Source organism: Nilaparvata lugens, chromosome 11 (genome assembly GCF_014356525.2).
Source record: "Nilaparvata lugens isolate BPH chromosome 11, ASM1435652v1, whole genome shotgun sequence".
NCBI lineage: Eukaryota > Metazoa > Arthropoda > Insecta > Hemiptera > Delphacidae > Nilaparvata > Nilaparvata lugens.
In genome coordinates this window covers 41230385-41256015 of record NC_052514.1, presented here as the reverse complement: position 1 = coordinate 41256015, position 25631 = coordinate 41230385, and the positions used below count along the sequence as shown (strand labels likewise).

Genomic DNA, 25631 nt, shown 5'->3' with positions numbered 1-25631 from the left:
AAACCTTCGATTTCCGCGCATCCAAACGTCAATTTGACCCAGAGGATAATAATATTCAAGATCGTTGATTTAAATTCGTTTTATCAAGTTTTATTGGAGGTATTCTTTGATTTATCTGTCCTCATATCTCATTCACCAGTTCTCATACATTTGGTTGGTAGAAAACCGATCAAACATTAACGTCTCAGAATAGTGATTTTCTGTGCTTATAAATTTCTTATAATGGTTGGACCAATCTTTGAGCTGCACCATCCAAGTTGGATTCTATTAGATCTGAAATTAAAATAAAATGATTAGACATTATGTCTTCTTCACCTTCATCTCGCACCATCATCTGTCAGGAAGTGTTCGATGAAAACAGTCAGCCTTCAGAAGAGGGTAAGAAATTACATAGTGCACCTTCTCCAACTGCATTAAAAGCACTTGCTTTTTTCTTAGAATTATAACTTAACTTCTGCTTCATCTATATTATTCACACTCGTGGTATCTATGGCGTCATAAAACTCAATACATGATCAGTTCAGTTTGCAGCAATCCAGTGACCGCTTTTAGTAAGTTATAAATTCAAATTATTACCTTTAGATTCATTCAGGCTACACGGTAATAGTTATGCCTTGTAACACAGCAGCTTCCTGACGGTTCTCTTGAAGGAGGCCTCATCCAACCGCTTTACAACTTTTTGAAGAATTTCAGGGCAGAAATCCTATAATTGGCCTGCGATCTGTGGAGGTCTCTCCTGGGGACAAACAACAGCTGTGGTATAGTGAATAGGGCAGTCAGAGTATTCTGTATCCTCTTGACATTCACCAAGCACAGGAGGATGTAATGACCAAGGCAAGCAAAGATTGGCTTGCAGTGGGCAAGATGGTTGCTGTCTGTTATGATTTTCACAGTCCTCTTTTGCAGCCTCAAAACATTAGCAGCCCCTGCCGAATAATCTCACAAGAGCAACCCATTGGTGATGTGGTAATGGAAGAGAGCGTGATACTTAATCAAAAGATACTTCTCAGTTACCAAATCCCTCATCTTGAGCAGCATGAAGCAAATGCGGGAGAGTCGCATAGATTAGCATTACATATAGATAATAGTGACAGATCAGATATTTCCAGATAAGTCAATCATATGGTATTGACTGCTCAAGGAAGTATGGCTCACATTAGGTTGAGTCACGAAGTATTAGAAGAACGTTGCATCACCCCTTCCTCCCTTGATCTGATGCTGATTGCTGATTGAGGAGCATTTGACTATGGCCTATTATTCACTGTTCTATAGCAACATTATCTATGGAATACTGCTGTGGGGACACTCTTCACACTGTGAGAGTATTCTTCTGCTGCAGAAGAAGGCAGTTCGGATATTGTCATCCAGTGGTCATCTGGAGCACTGTAGGCCACTCTTCGCCAGACTCGGGATTCTCACAGTTTTTAGCCAGTTTATCTTTGCTTCCCTGGTTGGTATTAGGAATACCAATCTGACAGTGAATCTGAGGGTGTTGCAGAGTGCCTACTCACTTCGAAATGCTCTCGACGTCAATGTTCCTCGATGTAGGCTAAGTAAGGCTCAAAACTGTTATCCGAATATCGCTATTAAAATGTTTAATATGCTACCTCCATCTGTGCGTCATTTGAGTGACAGTGAGTTGAAGAGGAGACTCAAGTCCTGGCTGCGTGCCAGACCATACTACTCCTTGAGTGAATTTTTTTAGGAGTCTATAGTTGACATTTAGCGGCCATCAGCGTGTTTAGCCATCTATGCCATTATGTTTTATTTTTTGACGTGACAGTGTTGTCAAAAACTTTTGTGTGAAATTGTATATTGACGTGATGACCTATCCAGCTCATCTGGCTGGCTAATGGTCCTACAAATGAAGATTGAAGATCTGGTGTCCGAATTCACCAAGATATGGTGACCCAATCCAATTGGCGTCAAAAAACTAATTCCTCGCTATTTGTTCGGACATCAAGAGTGCAGGATAGTGAAACGGCGTTCTCCTCATTCCTGGGATCTCGCTGGTGTCATAATGTAATACAAACATAAAATTACACCCCCTTTCATACCAAACGTTAGCGTCACACTCTCGCCAAGTCGCTTGCCAAGCGGCTCGCTGTATACATCTTTATGCCAGCGCCACACTTTCGCCCAGTCGCTTGCCAAGCGGCTCGCTGTATATACATCTTTATGCCAGCGCCACACTATCGTCAAGTCGCTTGTCAATCGATTTTTTAGACTCGTCGAAATAGCCTCTCCTTCCTTTCTCTTCAGCTTGAACTTAATTTTATTTGCATGCCAAGAAGAAACGATAAATAAAGTATAAAATAAGTTACCCTCAACCCTTAGAATAAACAAAAAATATGGGCACTTTTCAATGTGTTGCATTGCTAGAATGCCAATTTCAAGGTTTGAATTTCTAGATGTGACATTCTTTATCGCCCCTTCTTCAAATATTTCCAACTCATGACATGAAGTGAACTCATTTGAAATATTCCTTAACTTATTGACATATTTGTTGTCCCTACTGGTTAAATAAAACTAATCGAAATATGACTTCATTTTCACTTTTACAAAAACTTTAATACAAAACAAATCATGCACTTCATACTACACTGGAAGAAATAATTCCAAGGCACAAGTCTCTTCGATAAGTTGTAATCCACTTTGATGCCATACCTTCTACGCCCAGAGTCTGCAGCTTTTTTTATCAACTTCTTATAAGGGATAAGATCAAAGGCCTTTTTCATGTCGTAAAATACGCACATTGATTCTCCCTTATTGTTTAAATTGTCGTAAATGTTGATCAACAGTTCAAAGACTGCATCTGATGTTGACCAGCCTTTTCTAAATCCAAACTGTTGAGAAGTAAATATATTGTTTCTCGCGATAAAGATAGAAAGTCTTTTCAGAGATATAATTTCCAAAATCTTAGAAAATACACTTTGCACTGCAACAAGTCTGTAGTTTCTAACATTATTTGTTTCACTATTGGGTGAAGATAGAGCTGATAAGCTCTTTAGCATAATAAAAAAAACTTGATAATAATTTTATATTATTATAACGCATTTTGAAGAAGACTATTCATAAAATATGCTGTTGAAATGAAAGTGGCCTCAGAAATAAAATAATGCTATAAGTAGTAGTATAATACCACATTGACCACTATACAAAATATACCTGATACCTAAAATATACCATTATCAAAATACACCTGATATAAAAATATTCCATTATAAATTTACCTGATATTCTATTACCTGATTCATTTTATTGAAACACATTCACACCCAATTCTACACTACAGTCCATATTATTTGCTGAGGCATATAAGTTGTAGCGAATCTATGTCCATTAATAGCCAAATCATGTTCAGTAAACTTCAAATTTGCAATCTATTTCCAATGAACTCGATAAATAAATGTAGACCAAATTTATTTTGACCTTTATTATTCACAAACGGGTCAATAGGTCGATAAGTGTGGTAATCACTTTATTTATTCATTTATTACATTCCACAATCACAATATCAAATTAATGATTGTGAGAGAATCAACAGGATAAACCCAAAACTGTTTCTCTCCCTAATTTTGATTAAAATAGTTCAAATAAGGTTATGAAAACACTTAAATCAGCATTGGTTGATTAAGAAGCTACGATGCTATTTATGTAAGCTGGCTGATTGAAGTGAGCCTCGTTTCAGAAGGAGAGCACAAAAAATGCACTACACGTCAACCGAGCAGAAATTGATTGATTAATCGCTAAAAGCTTCCGAGCTTTGGAGAAGGAAGGGAACAATGGCAGTGAATACACAAAGGTTACGGCTGGCAAATTTATCCTTGCTTTGAGTGGATACCCTTCGATATTATAGGAGTGTTCACACAAAATAATGATAATTTCTCTGGATATTGGACAACAAATCCAGAGGAGTTTATTCATGAATTCAGAAACATTACATTATTTGTATATTATTTTCAATAATATAACATTCAAGGTTTTCACAATGATACCTCACTATATAACGTAATAATATCGGGGCACCGAGCTTCGCTCGTTATTTTTATCTATATATATAAAAGCGAAATGGCACTCACTCACTGACTCACTCACTCACTCACTCACTCACTCACTCACTCGCATAACTAAAAATCTACCGGACCAAAAATGTTCAAATTTGGTAGGTATGTTCAGTTGGCCCTTTAGAGGCGCACTAAGAAATCTTATGGCAATATTTCAACTCTAAGGGTTGTTTTTAAGGGTTTAAAGTTCGTCTTTTAGCATGTATATTCTTCTTCTCCCAATCTCTTAATAATTATAATTGAAATTTCCATATCATATGTTACTATAGAACTACAATCTAGATAGAGTACCTCTTCGAAGCAGTTGTTAACTGGCAACTAAATTAATAATTTTTGTCAGGTTGGCATTGAGTTGAGTTGACTTTGTTAGGTTGCACCAAGTTGAAGTTTTAAATGCATTTATCGCGGAAAAATTGATTGGGCACTGCTACTTCAATCCTGGAAATATTATAATATTACTAGCCGTCAGGCTCGCTTCGCTCGCCATATCCGTTTAGCCAGACGTTTAGTCTGGACCCCTGACTGGATCGTCCTAACATATGATAAAAATGCTCAAATGAAAAATGCAGGCGAGCGGAGCGAGCCTGCTGATCTCATTCTTGGACGATCAAGTCGGGGGTCCAGGGGGCAGAGCCCCCTGGCTAGACGGATATGGCGAGCGAAGCGAGCCTGACGGCTAGTTTATTAATAAACAGAACACAATAATTCTCTAAAATGATCGTGTTTATATTTCACAGCTGGCTGTATGTCATCTTATGAATTTCGGGGATGCGATATTTTGATTTTTCACATACTCACTTTTTTACTATCCACAGCTGTTTCAGCCAAGGATGAATAATTATCCTTTTAATGTCGTTCAGCGAGTTTTCCCAAGGAGGAGACCTAGAGCAATCAAATCTTTATATCATAAACCTACTATGTTCCAAATTTCGTGAAAATCGTTAGAGCCGTTATCGAGATCCGTTAAACATAAATAACCAGATATAAAAATAACCAGATATATAAATGCAGAAATTGCTCGCTTAATATAATAGCATGTGTCGAGGATATCATCAAATTGATACAAAATTATGCTAAAGACAGATTAATACAAAAATTACTTTGAAAGAATGAGAATACCACGAAAACTTGTCAAATTTTCATAACTATGTAAACTTAATTTTCATTATGATTTTATGATGAATAAAATGTTTGTTTTTCAAATTTCATCATATTCTACATTTTCGGATGATGCCCACATGAGAGTTTGCTTGTGCGTGGGTGAAGGGAACAGAATAAGATTATGATGAGTTGATCAAACGTTCATGCCCACTGGCGGGAATCGAACCCTCGGATCCAACTCCAACCTATCTAGACACAAGGGTTGATTGGATTCAAATCAAAAACTTGTAGCCTTATAATAGTTACTAAACTTAGGCCTATTTAGTGTCTTACTATGTATTTATAAATTATTTGTGATTTATACTAGTAGTTCTGTGAACAGTAGACCTCACGCAGTATTCTCATCCACTAGTACCTGATTGAAACTATAGACCTTATGGAAATACAGCAATATACTGGCTTCTCCATACATCTGTGTAATCACTTGTCAGCTGATTTATGATGAATAATTCTATAGTCTGATTTTTACTCTAATATTGGCGTATGAAGGAGGCTCCTTTTTCCTCTTATATTATCCTTGAAATGCAAAATTTCAAAAAACCTTGTATATACGTCGACGCGCAATCAAAAAAGGAACATACCTGTCAAATTTCATAAAAATCTATTACCGCGTTTCGCCGTAAATGCGCAACATATAAACATTTAAACATTAAGAGAAATGCCAAACCGTCGACTTTAATCTTAGACCTCACTTCGCTCGGTCAATAATTGAATATAATATGTTGAATTGTGACAACGCAGAAATTCTTTAAATGTTGTAAATAATATTGTAAACGAATGAAATTGCAAATAAATAATTTGAATTTGAACCCACGACCATACTTCCCCTTTTGCATACGAGAGAAAGCTCATTTTCAAACACGACACGTATTGAAAGCTAGTAATTGCTTCCGTGGTCACCCATCCAAGATCATGACCACCTGCATGTCACGCTTCGTGGTTGGTCAATCACCTCTGCATACTATGTCGAGTTGAATGAATCAATCGTTCATTTTTGTCGAACAATTTCAAGTTGAACTTTTATACTGCATAAATACTATATGTAATTAAATTTATTTGTAGCTACAGAAACAATAATTGATACAGGCTCTTGAATATTTAATAGTGGCATTAAATTCGGTATCCAGCATATATAGTGAGGTCCACTTTATAATGGCAGTATTTGATCAACATTGGTGTTGCTATCCTTGTCTATCTTTCAACAAAGGAGATAGCGATATCCTTTTCTACCTCTGCAATGTTGCCAGATCGTTTTATAAATTCAATTAACAAAATATTCAATATCAATAAACTTATAGAAACTAATGATTTGTTTCACTTCAATCTCAATTATTAAAATTAATGATTTCATCATTGAAAAATATTTTTTCTTGATGAGTGAAATGTAATTGATTATTTTTAACAATAATTTTTAACAGTTGTTAATATTACATAATATATCCGGTATCAGTTATCATCTATGGAAGGCAGAGAATTTACAACGCTGTCCTCCTATCTTTATTCACTGTCATTATAACGTGGAGCTCACTATAGAGGTTTTAATTTCACACGAAATACATTTTATAAATTTATCCATTTTCTGTGTAGCTGAATACAGCTACAACATACAGATGAATACATTGTGGTTTATTTTCAATACATGAAAATACTATAGTAACGACTGGCCTATAGAATGTACTAATATGTATAGAGAATGGAATCGTGAATAATGTATTAAGTATTATAGACTTGATATATAGTATAATATCGGGGACCGAGCTTCGCTCTGGAGTGCAAAAGCATAAAAAAATTATTACGAAAGAAAAAATTATAATAACATTCATATAGAAATGTTCTATCTAATAACAGTAAATTGAGATCAATTCCCAGAGGAATGCAAAAATTCCCTTCACAAAGGCTCAGTTGTACAAAAGCCGGATAAATTTTAATCCTGATTAACTTCACGTGAACCAAATCAGAGAAGACCATTTCAAAAAGATGGATCTACTGGAATTAATCAGGATTGGAAATAACCCGGCATTTTTGCAACCGGCACTAAGTACCTGATTGAATGATAACAAAAGTTAAACAGCTGAGTCATAATTTTGACACAGTCCCACACACATGAACTCGCTCACTCACTTCCATCACCAACAGACGACGAAATAATTATTATCAGCTGTCTTTCTAAGGATGAATAATAATTATACAATGTCCTTCGGCGAGTTTTACCAGGGATGAGACCTAGTGCAATCGAATCTTTATATTATAAACCTACTATGTTCTGAATTTCGTGAGAATCGTTAGAGCCGTTTTCTAGATCCGGTGAAATACAAACATATAAACAGAAGTTGCTCGTTTAATAGTATAGGATACTCTATACTATAGTGAGGTCCACGTTTCAATGGAAGAAGAGAAACATAGGAGAACAGCATTGCCGATTCTCTGTTTTGCCATTGCCTTCTACAGAGGATTGCTGATACAAGTATATCTCATGCTATATTAACTGTTCATTATTGTTAAAAGCAATCTAATTACATTTCATTTGTTAAGAAAATATATTTTTCAATGATGAAATAATTAATTTTCATAATTGAGATTGAATATTTTGTCAATAATTAATTAGATTTCTACGTTGTTAAAAAACCATCTGGCAACTTTGCAGTGCTAGAAAAGGATAACGCTATCTGCTTTGTCCAAGGATAGCAACACCAATGTTGGTTAAATACTGCCATTATAACGTGGACCTCACTATAGTTGATCTCCAACTATACTGAGGTCCACGTTATAATGGCAGTGTTTGATTGGCAATGGTATTGCTATCCTTGTCTAACATTCAACAAAGCGGATAGCGCTATCCCTTTCTTGCTTTGCTCTGTTGCCAGATCGTCTTTTAACAATGTGGAAGTAATAACAAAATATTTCATTTTTATTATGAAAATTCATTATAAAATATAATTTCTTGCTTAGTAAATTATAATTGATTATTTTAAACGAGAATGAAAAGTTAATATGACAACAATAAACCTGTATCAGCTACCCTCTAAAGAAGACATTGACAAGACAGAGGATCGGCAACGTTGTTCTCCTATCTTTCCCCACTGACATTATATAACGTGGACATCACTTATAGCATTGAACCTTGAAATTGAGTCGTAACTTTCTCTCTTGCAGAGGGAAAACAATGTATTAAGGGTGGAGAATGGAGAATGACATTATGCACATGAAATGGGAAGGTCATTGTACAAACTGCCCGCTTATTATTGATTGGCTGACGTGTCTCAACATTCCAAACTTTTTTTCATTCATTATCACTCTACTGGTTCTCTCTCTGGGGCTTTCTCCATGCTCAATTTAAATTAGTTGATTGTCTAAACGATTATTCAATCAATCGATTGTTTCTAGCACAATTTAATTGATACAGAAGCTAAACTAGAGTGTAATAATGTTGTGTTAGAAGGAATTTGAAATAACGCCAGAGATACGCCCAAAATTAGCGTTTTTTTCTTTTTCTCAGATTTATCGAGAACAAATGAACAGAAATTGTTCAAATTTAGTACAGAAGCTAAACTAGAGTGTAATAATGTTGTGTTAGAAGGAATTTGCAATAACGTCAAAGATACGCCCAAAATCAGCGTTTTTCCAACGTTTTTCTCAGCTTTTCTGCGTTTTCTCAGTACTTTGATTTTCTGATGGAATGAAGCATGCCCAAATGAAAAATGCAGGCGAGCAAAGCGAGCCCGCTGATCTCATTTTTGAACGATCCAGTCAGGGGTCCAGAGGGGGTGGAGGCCCCTGGCTAGACGGATATGGCGAGCGAAGCGAGCCTGACGGCTTGTTTTCAATATACATGAAAAAACTATAGTAACGATTCTTTCGGGGCTGTTTCCTGAAAAACGACCATTATTTGACTAGACTACCATAGTAACGACTGGCCTATAGAATGTACTAATATGTATAGAGAATGGAATCGTAAATAGTGTATTAGGTTAATAGTATATATTCTATACTATAGTGAGGTCCACGTTTTAATGGAAGAGGAGAAACATAGGAGAACAGCATTGCCGATTCTCTGCCTTGCCACTGCCTTCTACAGAGGATAGCTGATACCAGTATATCTGATGTAATCTTAACTGTTCATTATTGTTAAAAGCAATCAATTACATTTCATTTGTTAAGAAAATATATTTTTCAATGATGAAATCATTAATTTTCATAATTGAGATTGAATATTTTGTCAATAATTAATTAGATTTCTACGTTGTTAAAAAACGGTCTGGCAACTTTGCAGTGCTAGAAAAGGATAACGCTATCTGCTTTGTCCAAGGATAGCAACACCAATGTTGGTTAAATTCTGCCATTATAACGTGGTCCTCACTATAGTTGATCTCCAACTATACTGAGGTCCATGTTATAATGGCAGTGTTTGATTGGCAATAGTATTGCTATCCTTGTCTATCATTCAACAAAGCGGATAGAGCTATCTCTTTCTAGCTTTGCTCTGTTGCCAGATCGTCTTTTAACAATGTAGAATTGATAACAAATCAACAAAATATTCCATTTTAATTATGAAAATTCATTATAAAATTACCGTATTGAAAAATATAATTTCTTGTTTGGTAAAATATAATTGATTATTTTAAACGAGAATGAAAAGTTAATATGACAACAATAAACCTGTATCAGCTACCCTCTAAGAAGACATTGACAAGACAGAGGATCGGCAACGTTGTTCTCCTATCTTTCCCCACTGACATTATATAACGTGGCCATCACTTATAGCATTGAACCTTGAAATTAAGTCGTAACTTTCTCTCTTGCAGAGGGAAAACAATGTATTAAGGGTGGAGAATGTAGAATGACATTATGCACATGAAATGGGAAGGTCATTGTACAAACTGCCCGCTTATTATTGATTGGCTGACGTGTCTCAACATTCCAAACTTTTTTTCATTCATTATCACTCTGGTTCTCTCTCTGGGGCTTTCTCCATGCTCAATTTAAATTAGTTGATTCATTGTCTAAACGATTATTCAATCAATCGATTGTTTCTAGCACAATTTAAATGATACAGATGAAAATAAATTGGAAGCTGTATTTGTTCAGATGCTAATTAAAGAATAATTATTATTAAACGAAAATCCCAATTAAATGCTGTAAATCACCCCTGTGCTGTAAATTGGGATTTCCGTTCAATAATAATCATTAGCATCTGAAGAAATGCAACTATCAATTTATTTCCATCTGTAGACTGGCTGGCCGCTATGGCTTTGTATAAGATGAGCGCTGCTACCCAGAGATTGTCAGTTAGTGTAAGGGTAAGCATTCCTGACCGGCAATTAGGAGGTACTGGGTTCGGTTCCCGGGCTGACAAATAGTTTTTGTATATTAGCGCTCATCGAATTTCCATCTAGCTGTTTACCCTGTTGTCAATATTTGCAGTAGCAGAAGTCTTCGGGGTGATTTAAAGCATTTAATTGGGATTTTCGTTCAATAATAATTATTTGAGTGATAGATTGTTTAAACAGTTGTTGTTTTTGTTTGAACAATTGGAATAAATTTCCAGTTATAGATTGATGTACTAGAACACTGATGTAATGGAACACTGATGTACTGAAACACTAATGTTCTTATACCCTGATGTAATGAAACACTGATGTACTGAAACACTGCTGATGTAGGTAATGCACTGATGTATATTTATATGCTTTGGGCATAAGCCTGTGGCACTTTTCTGTAAGTTGTGTAATTCTGAATTATTAAATAAATGGACGTAGTTACAGATTGTTCAAACGATTGTTTGTTCAAACGAATTTGATTCAAGCTGGAAATTGATTCATCTTAATTGAGCTGTAAATGGCTGTAGAAGGAATACCCAATTGATTGATTGATTGATTGATTGACGCAAGAACAATCGAACACTTTGTTGATAAAAGAACTACTTTATCATCAGTAAACTGAAAAATGTTCATAAAAGAACTACTTTATCATCAGTAAACTGAAAAATGTTCATAAAAGAACTACTTTATCATCAGTAAACTGAAAAATGTTCATAAAAGTACTACTTTATCATCAGTAAACTGAAAAATGTTCATAAAAGAACTACTTTATCATCAGTAAACTGAAAAATGTTCATAAAAGAACTACTTTATCATCAGTAAACTGAAAAATGTTCATAAAAGATACTACTTTATCATCAGTAAACTGAAAAATATCAGAGTAGCCTTTATCATGCCGCTATTGTGATTTAATATATGAATAAATAAATAGGATAAACTCCACACCAATTACAGTTGAAAATGTCTTAGGGTGGTATACATGATTCAACTTGGGGTTATTTTTTAGTAATAATTAATAATTTGGTAGACTAATATATTTTGATGGACTGAAATATAAAATAAATATGAAAACTTGGATTATCTTCAAACCAACTCAACATTTAATTCTCACAAACTCTGGTTTTATTGAGCAGTGGTTATATTCAACGACTCCGATTTCTAATCCCAACAATTTTCTAAAGGTGCGTACAGATATACGCGCCGCGAACATGAGCAATTCACTTTTAATCAGCTGATGCAAATCTTTTTATATCTGTATACAGATTGGCATCAGCTGATTAAAAGTGAATTGCTCATGTTCGCGGCGCGTAAATCTGTACGCACCTTAAGGTATTTGAATTGAATTGAATTGAATATCAGGTACCCCTGATAATGTATGACCTTGAACTATCATAACTCCTTCGTTTGTCGATTGAATTCGCTTGGTTGAGCTCAGTTTGAAGAGAATATCAATGGTGTTGTATGAAACTTATAGATGGCTTATTTTGCTTCCATTTTATTAGTTGAAGTTGATAAATGTTATAGAATTAACATTAAGCTGAGTGAGCTGAGCAAGTTGATGGAATGGATGAATAGTGTACTACTAGAAAACAAACAATGAATCTGATTTATTCACTCAAATATATGATATGTTATCACCGTTTTCATGACACAGTTTGAGCTGGAATGAACACAAACAGATATAAAAAATAGTGTTTATTTCGCAATTATTCATCCTCTCACTCTGAACATCCTCGTTGAAGAAAAATTAGGAGGAATAATGCATCCCAAATATTAAAAATTCTTCTGTATGGAAATTTTTGTCAACATATTTCATCGCTCTAGCTCGTTGAGAGGAAATTAGGAGGAATTCTAAATAAAAAATTGAAAAAAAAATCGGCTGTATGGAAATTTTTGTCAACAAATTTCATCGCTTTACCCCGTCGAGAGGAAATTAGGAAGAATTCTGAATGAAAAATTAAAAGAGAAATTGTCTGCTGTATGGAAATTTCCAGTGACGGCTTATTTTGCTTTCATTTCACTAGGGTTGCCGAATTTTCATCTCTCTGCAGTGTTGTAAAATGTCTAATTAACCGACGGTTGTAGATATTGCGCCACTCTGAAACTCTCCTCTCCCCCCCCTCTCTCTCTCTCTCTCCTCTCTCTCTCTCTCTCTCTCTCTCTCTTCCATACACTCTCTTTCACACAACAATTCACGCTTATCCCATTTCAGTGACCTAAATTTTGCTTTGAAAATCCAGCCAGTGATGAGGTCTTCATTGTTCTGACAACTGGAGATAAAATTGAACTTGAACAATGAACTAATCCGTGCATGAATAAGAAAGCTTACTTGGTTATCTATTCTTCTTTGGTTATCATTAATTTTGGTTATTATCAACCATTTCCTTTCTTGACCATTTGGCTATTCTTAGTTTGGTTACCTATCTTATTTGGTTTTCTGTATGAATAAGTAAATATATAAATCATATTGTCTTTTTTTTGCTAGGGCTACTCTTCAATGTAGAAATAAAAATGAAAATCCTTGTCCCATTTTTTAAAATAGTAAACAATTTAAAAAAATTCTCGTTCCTCGCACACAGGCTTTGCTCATGTGAGGAACCTTCTTCAAGTTTTGTATATGTATATTGTGTATTGTTTGTACTTTCTAAGAAGAAGAATAAAGATAATTTCAATTTCAATTATTTCTATAGATAAATCATTACGGAGGCACTACAATACGGAGGATCGTCTGTCTGTCTTATTGAAGTGATAAGCAATCAGTTTTTTACTGTATTGATGAATTCATTCTAGAGTACATCATTCAGTGCTCTACTGTAAATTGCTCAATCAATTATCCACTGTTGATTACCCAATAAACTTTAAAATGCTTTACTATTAAGTACTCATTCTAGTACTGAAACATCATCAGAAAAAACGGAGCTGCTATTTTGCAATTTTTATTGATTCAAAATGTTGAAGTTTTATTGAAATTTCTTCAAACTTAAACTATTATTCAGAAAAAAACTTTAATAACCTCTTCCTCAGTTCTCAAAATAGCACAGTCTTTGAGAGAAAATGATATGATTTCTAATGAAATCACATAAGCCTACATATCTTAGGCTAGGCACACACCAGTTAGGCAAGACAAGACAAGACATAATCAGACACAATACTTCACATAGTTGCTTATGACGCAACACACACTGATTAGTCATTGCAATTAGACAATCATGCCTTCATAAGCAACTACGGTATGTGAAGTATTGTGACTGAACGTGTCTGATCATGTTTTGTCTTGACTAACTGGTGTATGTCTAGCCTAATTGTAAGGAGCTGTAGAATATACAGGGACATGTGTGAACTCAGTAAAGTGTGAAAAATCTAGAATGTATCACTAATGTTCATAATTTGTTGAGGTAGAATTAAATGTATTTATTCATATTAGAGTTGGAATTGAATTGATTAAATGGTAGGTTATTCCATTATTCCAAGATTCAATATTCCTCAAAGCGCAGTGTAGTTTTAAATTATAATTGATTCTCAATTATGTATTTAGATAATTATTGATAACATCTCAAATAAATATTAAAAAAAATTATTATACACTGTAGTGTGTTATTTTTGAGAAATCATTAGAGCATTAGTAAATATTGATTCAATCCTGGATTAATACAAAGACAAGCAGTTTAAAATAATGCAGTTTAGAAAAAATGCCTCCTATAATAATGCTGTTTTGTTATCTGTTAATTTAACCAAATGTCTAGGTTTTCGTGATTACTCTTTTCTCCTATTATTATCATCATCCTATAAATTTCAAGTTCATTATTTTCTCTTTATACTTCTGTAAGCTAGGCACACATCAGTTAGTCAAGACAAGACACGTTCAGTCACAATACTTCACATAGTTGCTTATGAAGACATGTCTAATTGCAATGACTAATCGGTGTGTGTTGCTTCATAAGCAACAATGTGAAGTATTGTGACTAATCGTGACTAGTCTTGTCTTGACTAACTGATGTGTGCCTACCCTAATATTCCCATGCTTTATATTGTTCTGCTACTAAATGTCTGTTTTTCGTGATTACTGTTTTATCCTGCTATTTTGGAGACAATCAGTTCATTCTAAATATAGATTTAATCCTGAATTAAAACAGAGACAATGCAACAGTCTAAGCTCTCTTTAATAAAAATGCTGTTTTGTTATTAGTTAATTTAACCAAATGTCTGGGTTTTTCGTGATTACTGTTTTCTCCCATTACTATCATCATCATCCATTTACCTGTAATTTCATATTTTTTTACTCCTGTAACGTTTTTTCATTGTTTTGCTTCATATTTTTATTCTCCAGTAATTGACCGAGCGAAGTGAGGTCTAAGATCCAAGTCGACGGTTTTGCATTTCTCTTTATGTATGTTTATATGTTTATATTTATGTTCCGCATTCACGGCAAAAACACAGCAATAGATTTTCATGAAATTTGACGTCGACGTATGTACAAGGTTTTTGGAAATTTTGCATTTCAAGGATAATATAAAGGAAAAGGAGCCTCCTTCATACGCCAATATAAGAGTAAAAATCAGGGTATAGAATTATTCATCATAAATCAGCTGTCGAGTGGATTATAAATTTCATGCAATGACGCATGCAATTCTATATCTCAATGTAACTTATTGAAAACACAGCTGTTGTGTGGACTATTAATTGCATGCAGTGAGGCATGCAATTGATAACTTGAAGTAGCATAGTATTTTCTCTTGACATTTCTCTGCTTTCAACTCGGTAAGCTTTTGATGATATAGCTGTTTACATCAAATTATTAGCATTGTCGATACAACAACCCAAACAGCTATTAGTTGTTTACACACCGATATCTCGCCGACACGACAGGACAGGACAGAATTTACTCTGATGGACAGTATTAGAGGAGACTGTGGTTTATAACTGCGCGAGGTCTACTGTTCACAGAACTACTAGTGTTTTTATATTTTATATTGTTCTGCTACTAAATGTCTGTTTTTCGTGATTACTGTTTTATCCTGCTATTTTGGAGACAATCAGTACATTCATAAATATAGATTTAATCCTGGATTAAAACAGAGACAATGCAACAGTCTAAGCTCTCTTTAATAAAAATGCTGTTTTGTTATTAGTTAATTTAACCAAATGTCTGGGTTTTTCGTGATTACTGTTTTCTCCCATTACTATCATCATCATCATTTACCTGTAATTTCATATTTTTTTACTCCTGTAACGTGTTTTTCATTGTTTTGCTTCATATTTTTATTCTCCAGTAATTGACCGAGCGAAGTGAGGTCTAAGATCCAAGTCGACGGTTTTGCATTTCTCTTTATGTATGTTTATATGTTTATATTTATGTTCCGCATTCACGGCAAAAACACAGCAATAGATTTTCATGAAATTTGACGTCGACGTATGTACAAGGTTTTTGGAAATTTTGCATTTCAAGGATAATATAAAAGGAAAAGGAGTCTCCTTCATACGCCAATATAAGAGTAAAAATCATGGTATAGAATTATTCATCATAAATCAGCTGTCGAGTGGATTATAAATGTCATGCAATGACGCATGCAATTCAATATCTCAATGTAACTTATTGAAAACACAGCTGTTGTGTGGACTATTGATAGCATGCAGTGAGGCATGCAATTGATAACTTGAAGTAGCATAGTATTTTCTCTTGACATTTCTCTGCTTTCAACTCGGTAAGCTTTTGATGATATAGCTGTTTACATCAAATTATTAGCATTGTCGATACAACAACCCAAACAGCTATTAGTTGTTTACACACCGATATCTCGCCGACACGACAGGACAGGACAGAATTTACTCTGATGGACAGTATTAGAGGAGACTGTGGTTTATAACTGCGCGAGGTCTACTGTTCACAGAACTACTAGTGTTTTTTATATTGTTTTGCTACTAGTGAAATAATGATGTATTTGTCTGTTGCAGAGGTTATCCAGTATGCGAAACGGATCGGAATCAATCCGGACACTGAGGGCTATCTGCTATCCATCGCTCGGCAGGGGCTCATGCAAGCATTGCCTCCTGGCTGGAAGCCTGTGTAAGTAACAAAAATCAACTCATTTCTAAATATATTTCCGAGTATTCGCTAAAAAATTTACTCAAACATTATTTCATTTCTGTAGATATTTTCCAGAATGGACACTTGAAATAAAAAAGTACGCTAAAAATATTTCAGAATATTCGCTAACAAAATTCAATGAAACATTATTTCATTTCTGTAGATATTCAGAATGAACACTTGAAAATTTACACCAAAAATATTTCAAAATATTTGCTAACAAAATTCACTCAAACATAAAATCACTTTACATGTATGGGCTACTTTATTCAAATTAATAAAAAAATATGAAAATTGTAAAATATTGTTCAATGAATTTAAATTTATAACTCTAAAATCCTGATCAATATGAGATAAATATATTATTATACAGGGTGTTTCAGAAGTAGTGTCGAGAATTTTAGGGTATTGTACCTGGATGCTAGGAGACTACAAATGTCATATTTGAAGTGTCCAAAACTCAGCGGTTATCCTTATAGCTGCCATTTTGTTTTTTTCACTTAAAAATTTTTATCTCAAGAACGAAATGTTGTATTGATCTGAAATTTGGCATGAATATTTATGCTATAAAGACTCAACTATAAAAAATAAAAAAAATTTTTTCGTTGAAATTTTTCAAAATGGCGGCCATTTTAAATTTTTGATGGCGAATATCTCGAAAACCGTCCATTTTACAGAAAATTTACAAGAGACAAAAAAGTTAGCAAATTTTTTCACGATTCCAATGATACCTAATTTATTAAGATTGGTCGAAGAATAACAGAGAAATTAATTTTTTTCGTACTGCATGCATGACCACTTTTCACCATTTAAAGATCAATATTAATTTTTTAATTCCAGATGTATTTAAGATGAAGCTTTGAAACTCGGTATGGCTCCATATGGGCAAACAGATGATTTTACAATGGTTTTCAGATGATAATGTTTGTCTTGTAAAAGTATTGTTGTTTCATTAAAAGTAAAGAACCAGATGTAGTGCTTCCTATTTCTTAGTCTCACGTTTCCTAGGTCTTATTTCTATCTTAAATTTCCAGTTTCAATATTTTCTTACGTTGCTTCTACACAAATATTTAATTATTGTAATGGAATTTAGTTCGCTGGAGTACACCGATATTCACTTCATGTATGGAGCAGCTCTTGGCAATGCGACCGAAGCAAGAAGAATGCAGCTGCATTTCCAAACCGCCGTCTCCCTTCCGACAAGGTGTTCACAAGAACTCACAATCGGCTGAGAGAAGTTGGTTCATTTGAACGGAACAGGGTAATTGCTGGTAGGCCTCGAGCAGTTCGAAATGTTGCTTTTGAAGAGGAAGTATTGCAGAAATTCGATTTCAATCCTAGAACGAGTACGAGAGCAGTTGCAAAGCAAATCAATTCAAGTGCTTCTTCTGTGTGGCGTGTACTAAACAAGGAAAGACTTCACCCCTTCCGCTTTCAAAAAGTTCACTCATTGGTTGAACGCGACTATGTGCCAAGAGTAAACTGTGCCCGTTGGTTTCTTCAGCAAGACATTATCCAACCAAATTTTCTAGAAAATGTGTTATTTACCGATGAGTCCAGCTTTACAAGAGAAGGAATCTTCAACTCTCGCAACAGTCACGTCTGGGCCTTAGACAATCCTCATGAGGTCAAAGTGCGTGGTTATCAGCATAGATTTTCGCTGAATGTTTGGACGGGTATCTTAGGTAATCGCGTGATTGGACCATACATTCTTCCTAATCGTCTGAATTCTCCACGTACATTACTTTTTTAAGAGACATACTACCAGAACTTTTGGAAGATGTGCCTCTTGCAAACAGATATAATATTGGTTTCAACATGATGGTGCCCCTGCTCATTTCGGAAATGTTGTTACGGACTTTCTGAACATGACCTATCGTCAGCGGTGGATTGGGCGGGGTGGACCAGTACCGTGGCCCGCACGTTCACCTGACCTCAACCCTTTAGATTTTTTTTTCTGGGGCCATATGAAAGACCTTGTTTACAGCACGCAGTAGAAAACGAAGAAGACCTTGTGGCAAGAGTGGTTGCTGCAGCAGGTGCCATTCAAGATGATGAAAATGCTTTTATAGCAGTTCGACGGTCCATGATTGAAAGGTGCAGACTGTGTAATCAAGTTGAAGGACGGCATTTTGAGCAATTGCTGCATTAGTATCAGTGAACCGATTTGAGTGAAATTAATATTTTTCAATGTAAAATAAAATTTGGAGGAAAGTTATTCTTGTATATTTCTGTAATAAGAACGGTTTTCATGAAATTATAAAAAAATTAATATTGATCTTTAAATGGTGAAAAGTGGTCATGCATGCAGTACGAAAAAAATTAATTTCTCTGTTATTCTTCGACCAATCTTAAAAAATTAGGTATCATTGGAATTGTGAAAAAATTTGCTAACTTTTTTGTCTCTTGTAAAGTTTCTGTAAAATGGGCGGTCTTCGAGATATTCGCCATCAAAAATTTAAAATGGCCGCCATTTTGAAAAATTTCAACGAAAAATTTTTTTTTTATTTTTTATAGTTGAGTCTTTATATTCATGCCAAATTTCAGATCAATACAACATTTCGTTCTTGAGATAAAAATTTTTAAGTGAAAAAAACAAAATGGCAGCTATAAGGATAACCGCTGAGTTTTGGACACTTCAAATATGACATTTGTAGTCTCCTAGCATCCAGGTACAATACCCTAAAATTCTCGACACTACTTCTGAAACACCCTGTATATACATGTATATGTCCCATACGACCAGGTGACAGTATCCTTTTTTGAGATGACCATTTTAACTTGAAAATGGCTAAAGTAAGTCGAAACTTGTCGTTGAAATGTTTCAAAGTTTTAAAATGTTTTAAATGAAAAGGGTAGGTACTACAAGTTTAATATTGTTTTTATTAATTTATCCTTTCAATTTTTAAGATATTTCAGATTGTACACTTACCTTCTGAATGGAGAGCTGAAGATGTGGATTTGAGTAATGTCATAGAGAAAATATAGCATAAGAAGATATCCCATGGTTTAGGTCGTTCATGTTCCAAATTTCAAGCAGATTTTTTGTTCAACTCGAGCAGTTTACTGTATGTGAAAACGGCACAGTATGAGAGACTACCAGCGTCACATAGCTTCTAGAATAACCATACAGAAAACATAGCATCAGAAGATATCCCATGGTTTAGGCCGTTTATGTTGCAAATTTCACTGTTAACTCAAACCAATAGTCCTAGTAGTTGTTTTTGGTGGAGCTATGTGACGCTGGTAGTAATGATGAGATTCTGATGATGATAATGATTGATGAGATTTATATGAAAGAAAACCCAGAGATTTGATTGTTTGAAGTTAAGATGGTTAAAAGTTCTCCTTTCTAAGAATGGATCCAACATTTTTGTCGATTTACAATAACATGTAGGCCTAATGTTTGCAATTGCGATCTCCTAGGTAGTTAAAGTCTTAGTGCCGAGCCACACGTAGCGTTTTTCAGGCGTTTTCAGACGAGTCAGAAGTTCAGGATGCTCTCTGATTGGCTGATTGGGTTGGCGTTCGGGAATCAGCTGATAATCGCCCAATCGGTGAGCTCCCTGCCTTGCCGACTCTTCTGGAGACGCCTGAAAAACGCTTTGTATGGCTTGGTCCAACTCTTGTTAAACAAAGCTAATTTATGATGTGAGTGTATTTTTTCACAACTTGCAAGTTTCAACGGATTCACCTTTTGTAATTTCTGCAATTTTTCTTGGTAGTGACTATATTTCGTGCAAATCTTAGTTTTTCAGCACAGGGCCAATGTTATTCCAATACAACAGTAGGAGCACACTGTTGTCGTTTTTATGCTACACTCTCTTCCGCGCCTTCTCTTTCAGATAATTAGCTGACAGGCTCTCTGTATTCTGTTATAACTTGCTACACTTAACTCCATAAGAGCAATCTAAGGCTAGGCACACACCAGTTAGTCAAGACAAGACAAGACATGATCAGACACGTTCAATACTTCACATTGTTGCTTATGACGCAACTCACACTGATTAGTCATAGCAATTAGACATGTTGAATGAAAAAGAAAAAAATAGACATGTCTTCATAAGCAAATTTGTGAAATATTGTCACTGAACGTGTCTGATCATGTCTTGTCTTGGCTTGACTAACTGGTGTGCGCCTAGCCCTAGGTTTGCTCAGACTATAGGATCTCCAAATTTCTACTTCAATTTCGAATAACTTGCTCAACCAAATTGCTGCACTTCATAAGATAGTTCTCTTGGTGGAAACTTCATGTTCTTTGTAATTTATAATTGATTGGTTGATTAAGAAGACATCTCCTAATAACGTTTGAGTGATCCGTGGTCTAGTGGATAGAGTGCTTGCGTAGCAGCATAGAGATCCCGGGTTCAAACCCCACTGAGAGCCAAAAGTTTTTTAAACAGATCACTCCCGTGTTATCGGATGGGCACGTTAAACTGTCGGTCCCGGCTGAAGTATGACAGTCGTAAGGCCCATTGACGGCTTAAATTATATATTCAGGCGGTGGAACATTCCCGCAAGGAACTCCCCACCAACAAAAGCCATACGAATTTATTTTTATTTTTTCCTTAATAACGTATAACCATAGAGAAACAATAGTGTAAGTAGATATTCCATGGTATAGGGAATTTATGTCGCAACTTTTACTGTTATATCAAGCCGATTACTGTCGATTATTGACAATTTTTACTGTTTTGTTGGGGTGAGAGTGTATGAACGGCACAATATGAGAGACTACCAGCGTCACACAGCTGCATGGGAAAGAATTACGTGGACTATCGGCTTGGGATAACAGTAAAAGTTGCGACATAAACGCCCTATACCATGGGATATCTACTTATGCTATCGTTTCTCTATGGTATAACTTATATCCTTCTGACTTGTATCTATATTGTCTAGTATTAGTTTTGACTTTGTCTATTGCCAATGTTGCTTGATGACGATAAAAATTTATTTATTCTATCTTATTAATTTTGTTTTCAGATATGACGATAAATTGAAACGGTACTACTATTTTAATTTCGAGAACGGCTCTTCGCGATGGGATCATCCCCTTGATGATTACTACAAGGCAATTGTCAAGAAAAAAAGACTAGACGGGTATTGCTCCACAGGTGAATCTTTCGATTATAAATTTAATCTATTACAAATTATTCATTACTGTGATCGTTTGATTAGAATCAGTAAAAACGTTCTATTTCAAATGAATCACATTAACTATATATCTATCACAACATATCTAACTCACCAACTCCACACAAAAAGTTTCAAATCAAATGTTTCTTCATTTTGATATTAAATAAAAGGACTAAGAAATAATTGTCAAAAACCACAGATTTTATTGAAAGTTAAAAACTTTCTTTTGATATCATTGCACAATAGGCTACAATAACTAATAGTTCAAGAATACTGGATTGGAACTACTGTATCAGTTGGTTATATCACAATCATTTAGAATAAGAAATGCTTTATCACTTATATCACTAACTTCATCAAGATTCTATACAAATATCATGTTACTATAGTAGGGTTGAATTGAATTGAAAAATCTTTATTCATAATCATGTAGAGGAGTACAGGTACCGTACATCAGGAACAGCGTCAATATAATACAAACAAACATAATATAAAAAGTAGTAGAAAACAGTCTTAAACCTCCTATAGAAATAGCTAAAAGTGATAAACAACAATCATAAACCTACAGTGTGATCTGTAAACTCTTGTAGGGAGTACAGAGTCAATGATATTAAATACTCATTGGGTTTTATACTTAATTTTTTTATGTTCTCTATTGCCTGTAATTCTAAAGGCAGCATTGTGAAGCATTTCCTTTCCATGCAGTGGCGGCTCGTCCTATGTTTTCAATGGTTCATTGAACCCCCATAATTGAATCAACTTCCTATACAATGATGAATTTGCAACTCAAATAATTATATATTTTTATTTTATACTCACGAAATTACTTCACAACATTATTTTCATCTACATAAACTTAACGTCGATGTTTTGCGGCCGGTGCCTGAGAGCCAGGAGTGGCTTGCTTGAAACAGCACCAAATGGCATGGCGGAACAGCACCGAATGGCATGATGAGACGGGTGGTGGTGGAAAGCAGTGTTCATTCCCCGATGTGAACCAAAAAACAGGGCTGGGTCAGGTAGCGGAACGGAGGAGGGATTCGGTTTGCTAGCACGGATTTGGTTCACAATCCTGTCTGAACCAAGTTTGCACGAGTTCATCCGAGAGTAGCCGAACCTAGCCGAGGCAAGTGAAGCATTCGGTAAACCTCGGAATGAATTGTGATATCCATACAGTGCCATCTTGAACTTGCTTCATAACCCATAAATTTAAATTTGTTGCCAGTAAACAGTAAAAAAGCGGTAAACAAGAAGTAGCATAAGCGTGACAGTTTTGAGGTTATACGATATGGTTTCGGGTATACACTATTCACTGTGATAGATTTCACTGCATTTTTCGTTATATAAATTTGTTTTGCGTGTAGAAGAATATAGTAATTTCTAATGATTGTGTTTCATGTGTATTCGTGAGTATTTCTTGTGTGTCCATTTTCTTTTAGTGAGAGTGTGAATATAATTTGTTGTGTTACCGTAACAGCATTTTGATGAAGAAATATGAATAAGGTTCAGTATTTTTTGTTAAATACAAACAATATTAATATCAAGGATAGGTGTGAAATAAAACATAATTGTAGACCAACTCCCGAAGTAAAAATCAAACAAGAAAAATATGAACAGGAAAAAACAATTTATATTTGTAGAAAATTTATGCTCAATCTTTGGGGTGTAATTCCTTGAAATTATTATTGATCACCTTTACACTTGATTATGCTCGATACTCTATATCCTCTTGACCTTTGTCCCCAATAGATCATGAGGTTTAACCCCCAAGCTAGAAGATCACGAGCCGCTACTGTTTCCATGTAGTGCGAAACTTCTAACCTGTGTCTTTCCGTTATCCTCCCAAATCTAGTATAGTAGCCATGAGTCTACTGAGTGAGTTTAATTGTGTATGGTATCTTGTAGGGCTACTCAATATGATATAAAATGAAACACTTAGTACTCTTACTAAAATAAAATTGAAAAAAGGGGTATAAATTACATGTTAATTATAATTATTTTAAATAATCAATGTCCAAACTCAGAACTCCCCAAGCTGATTCAGTCATTTATGCTTTAATGCAAGAACCGCAAACAGTACAGTTATTCCAAAGCTTGGTTACTGAATAAATAAATACAGTAGAAGTTCATATTAATAATGAGGGTGATGCCCACATAAGTTCTTAGGCTTGTGCGTCGGTAATGAGTGAGAGTGATGATGATGAGAGATGACGACTACTTTTGAGGTAATCGGGACCGACGGCTTATCGTCTCCTCCGAAAGACAGGGTGGTCGTATGTATGTGATTGTGCTGAGGTCAAAAACTTTTGGCCCTAGTCGAGATTCGAACTCGGGTTCTCTTGATTGTTAGACCGTCGCGTTATCACTTACTCCAACGAGCCACCCGATATTCATCATATCATCCTGTGTAACATTTACATTTTTTGAAAGCCTTCACAAAAAGTGTGAAATAGATTATGCAGGAACAGTGTAGAATAAATATTTATTCAATATAAAAAGGTTGTTCGGAACCCACCCAAAACTGTAGTTGCATTCATCACTCATTATCATCCGCCTCATTACTCATGCACAAGCCTAGAGTTCGTGTGGGTATCACCCTCAGCAAAAAAAGAAATTGATTGAAGTCTTCTCCTTCTCTTCTGGGAATATCCCATCATATCTTCCTGCTACCTGATACTTCAATTTTTGCTAAAGTCTTGTTTGTTTCTCTTCTAGTAGAAGTAGTCTACCCCAACACATATCTGGGTGTTGGGTTGAAGTCTACCAGGTAGTCTACTAGAAGAGTAACAAACAAGACTTTAGCAAAAATTAAAGTATCAGGAAGCAGGGAGATATGATGGGAAATTCCCATTTTCCCATTATTTATAGTGGGGTGTATATTATTTATTCATTGAATTATCTATGCCTATTAAGAAATTATTCAATGTATAAAACTTCATTGTTTTAATTGTATTGAATGTTATAATTTTGTTTTATAAAAAATGACTTGAGGCACTTGACAATAAATACAATAATGGGAATGAATTGATTAATGAATAATTGTTTTGTATACTTTTTGCAGGAGAAGAGGATTCAAAGACATCGATTAGAGAGGATTTGAAAAGCTACGAAGAAGCAGCTGATTCTGTGACGTCAGACACCATGCACACCAGTCGCAGCAAAGAAAGCCTCAAAATTAATAAAAGACCCACCAAAAGATTCACTTCGCCATCTGGAGAAACTGTGAGTTGGAATTATTTGAGAAACTGATTTGAAGTAGGATTCATTGTGAGTGTTTTATTTGAAACAAATAGATTTCAAATATCTTAGATGGGGTCAGTTGTCTATTTAGCCTACATATCAGTTTGTCCATGAGGGTTGAAAACTTTATTTATCTTGGTGTTGAATTAAATAATCAAAATATTATGAGTACCAGTACTTTGCAATCCATACTGTACTTTGAATCCATTCTGGAAATAGAGCATTTCAAGCGAGTTCTATAGCCCGAGGGGATCATTACACATTTCCAATTATAGTTATAATTTGTGTTCATAGTTATGTATTTTATAAGTTATATTGTTAAGTGTTTTTACTAAGTATTAAGTGTAGTATTAAGTATTCATGAGTATTTTTCCGGGGCTACTTGGAAATTAATTTAAATGAATAGATAAATATAATTTTATTGCCATTCAACTGATCATAGTTACAGACAACGTCATATTCTAATTCTAATTCAACCCACAACAAATTCGAATTTAAATTCAATAAGGAATAACCTTCTTCTTCTTATTTGGCATTACAACCCAGCGCGGGTCACAGCCTCCCTCAATTTCCGCCTCCAAGCATCTCTGTCCACAAGCACCTCTGTCTCTGGTATCAAAACAA

The 25631-nt window shown here is 34.9% G+C and overlaps 1 protein-coding gene across 1 annotated transcript in view; it reads left to right on the top strand.

Annotated features, from left to right (window-relative positions):
* LOC111049325 overlaps nucleotides 1-25631 on the top strand; it is a 32323-nt gene continuing 6692 nt past the window's right edge. The window contains exons 1-4 of the mRNA XM_022335363.2: nucleotides 1-378; nucleotides 16499-16610; nucleotides 21615-21745; nucleotides 24829-24989. Coding sequence (XP_022191055.2) covers nucleotides 303-378; nucleotides 16499-16610; nucleotides 21615-21745; nucleotides 24829-24989 — 480 coding nt within the window. The 5' untranslated portion in view covers nucleotides 1-302. The remainder of the gene's footprint in view (nucleotides 379-16498; nucleotides 16611-21614; nucleotides 21746-24828; nucleotides 24990-25631) is intronic.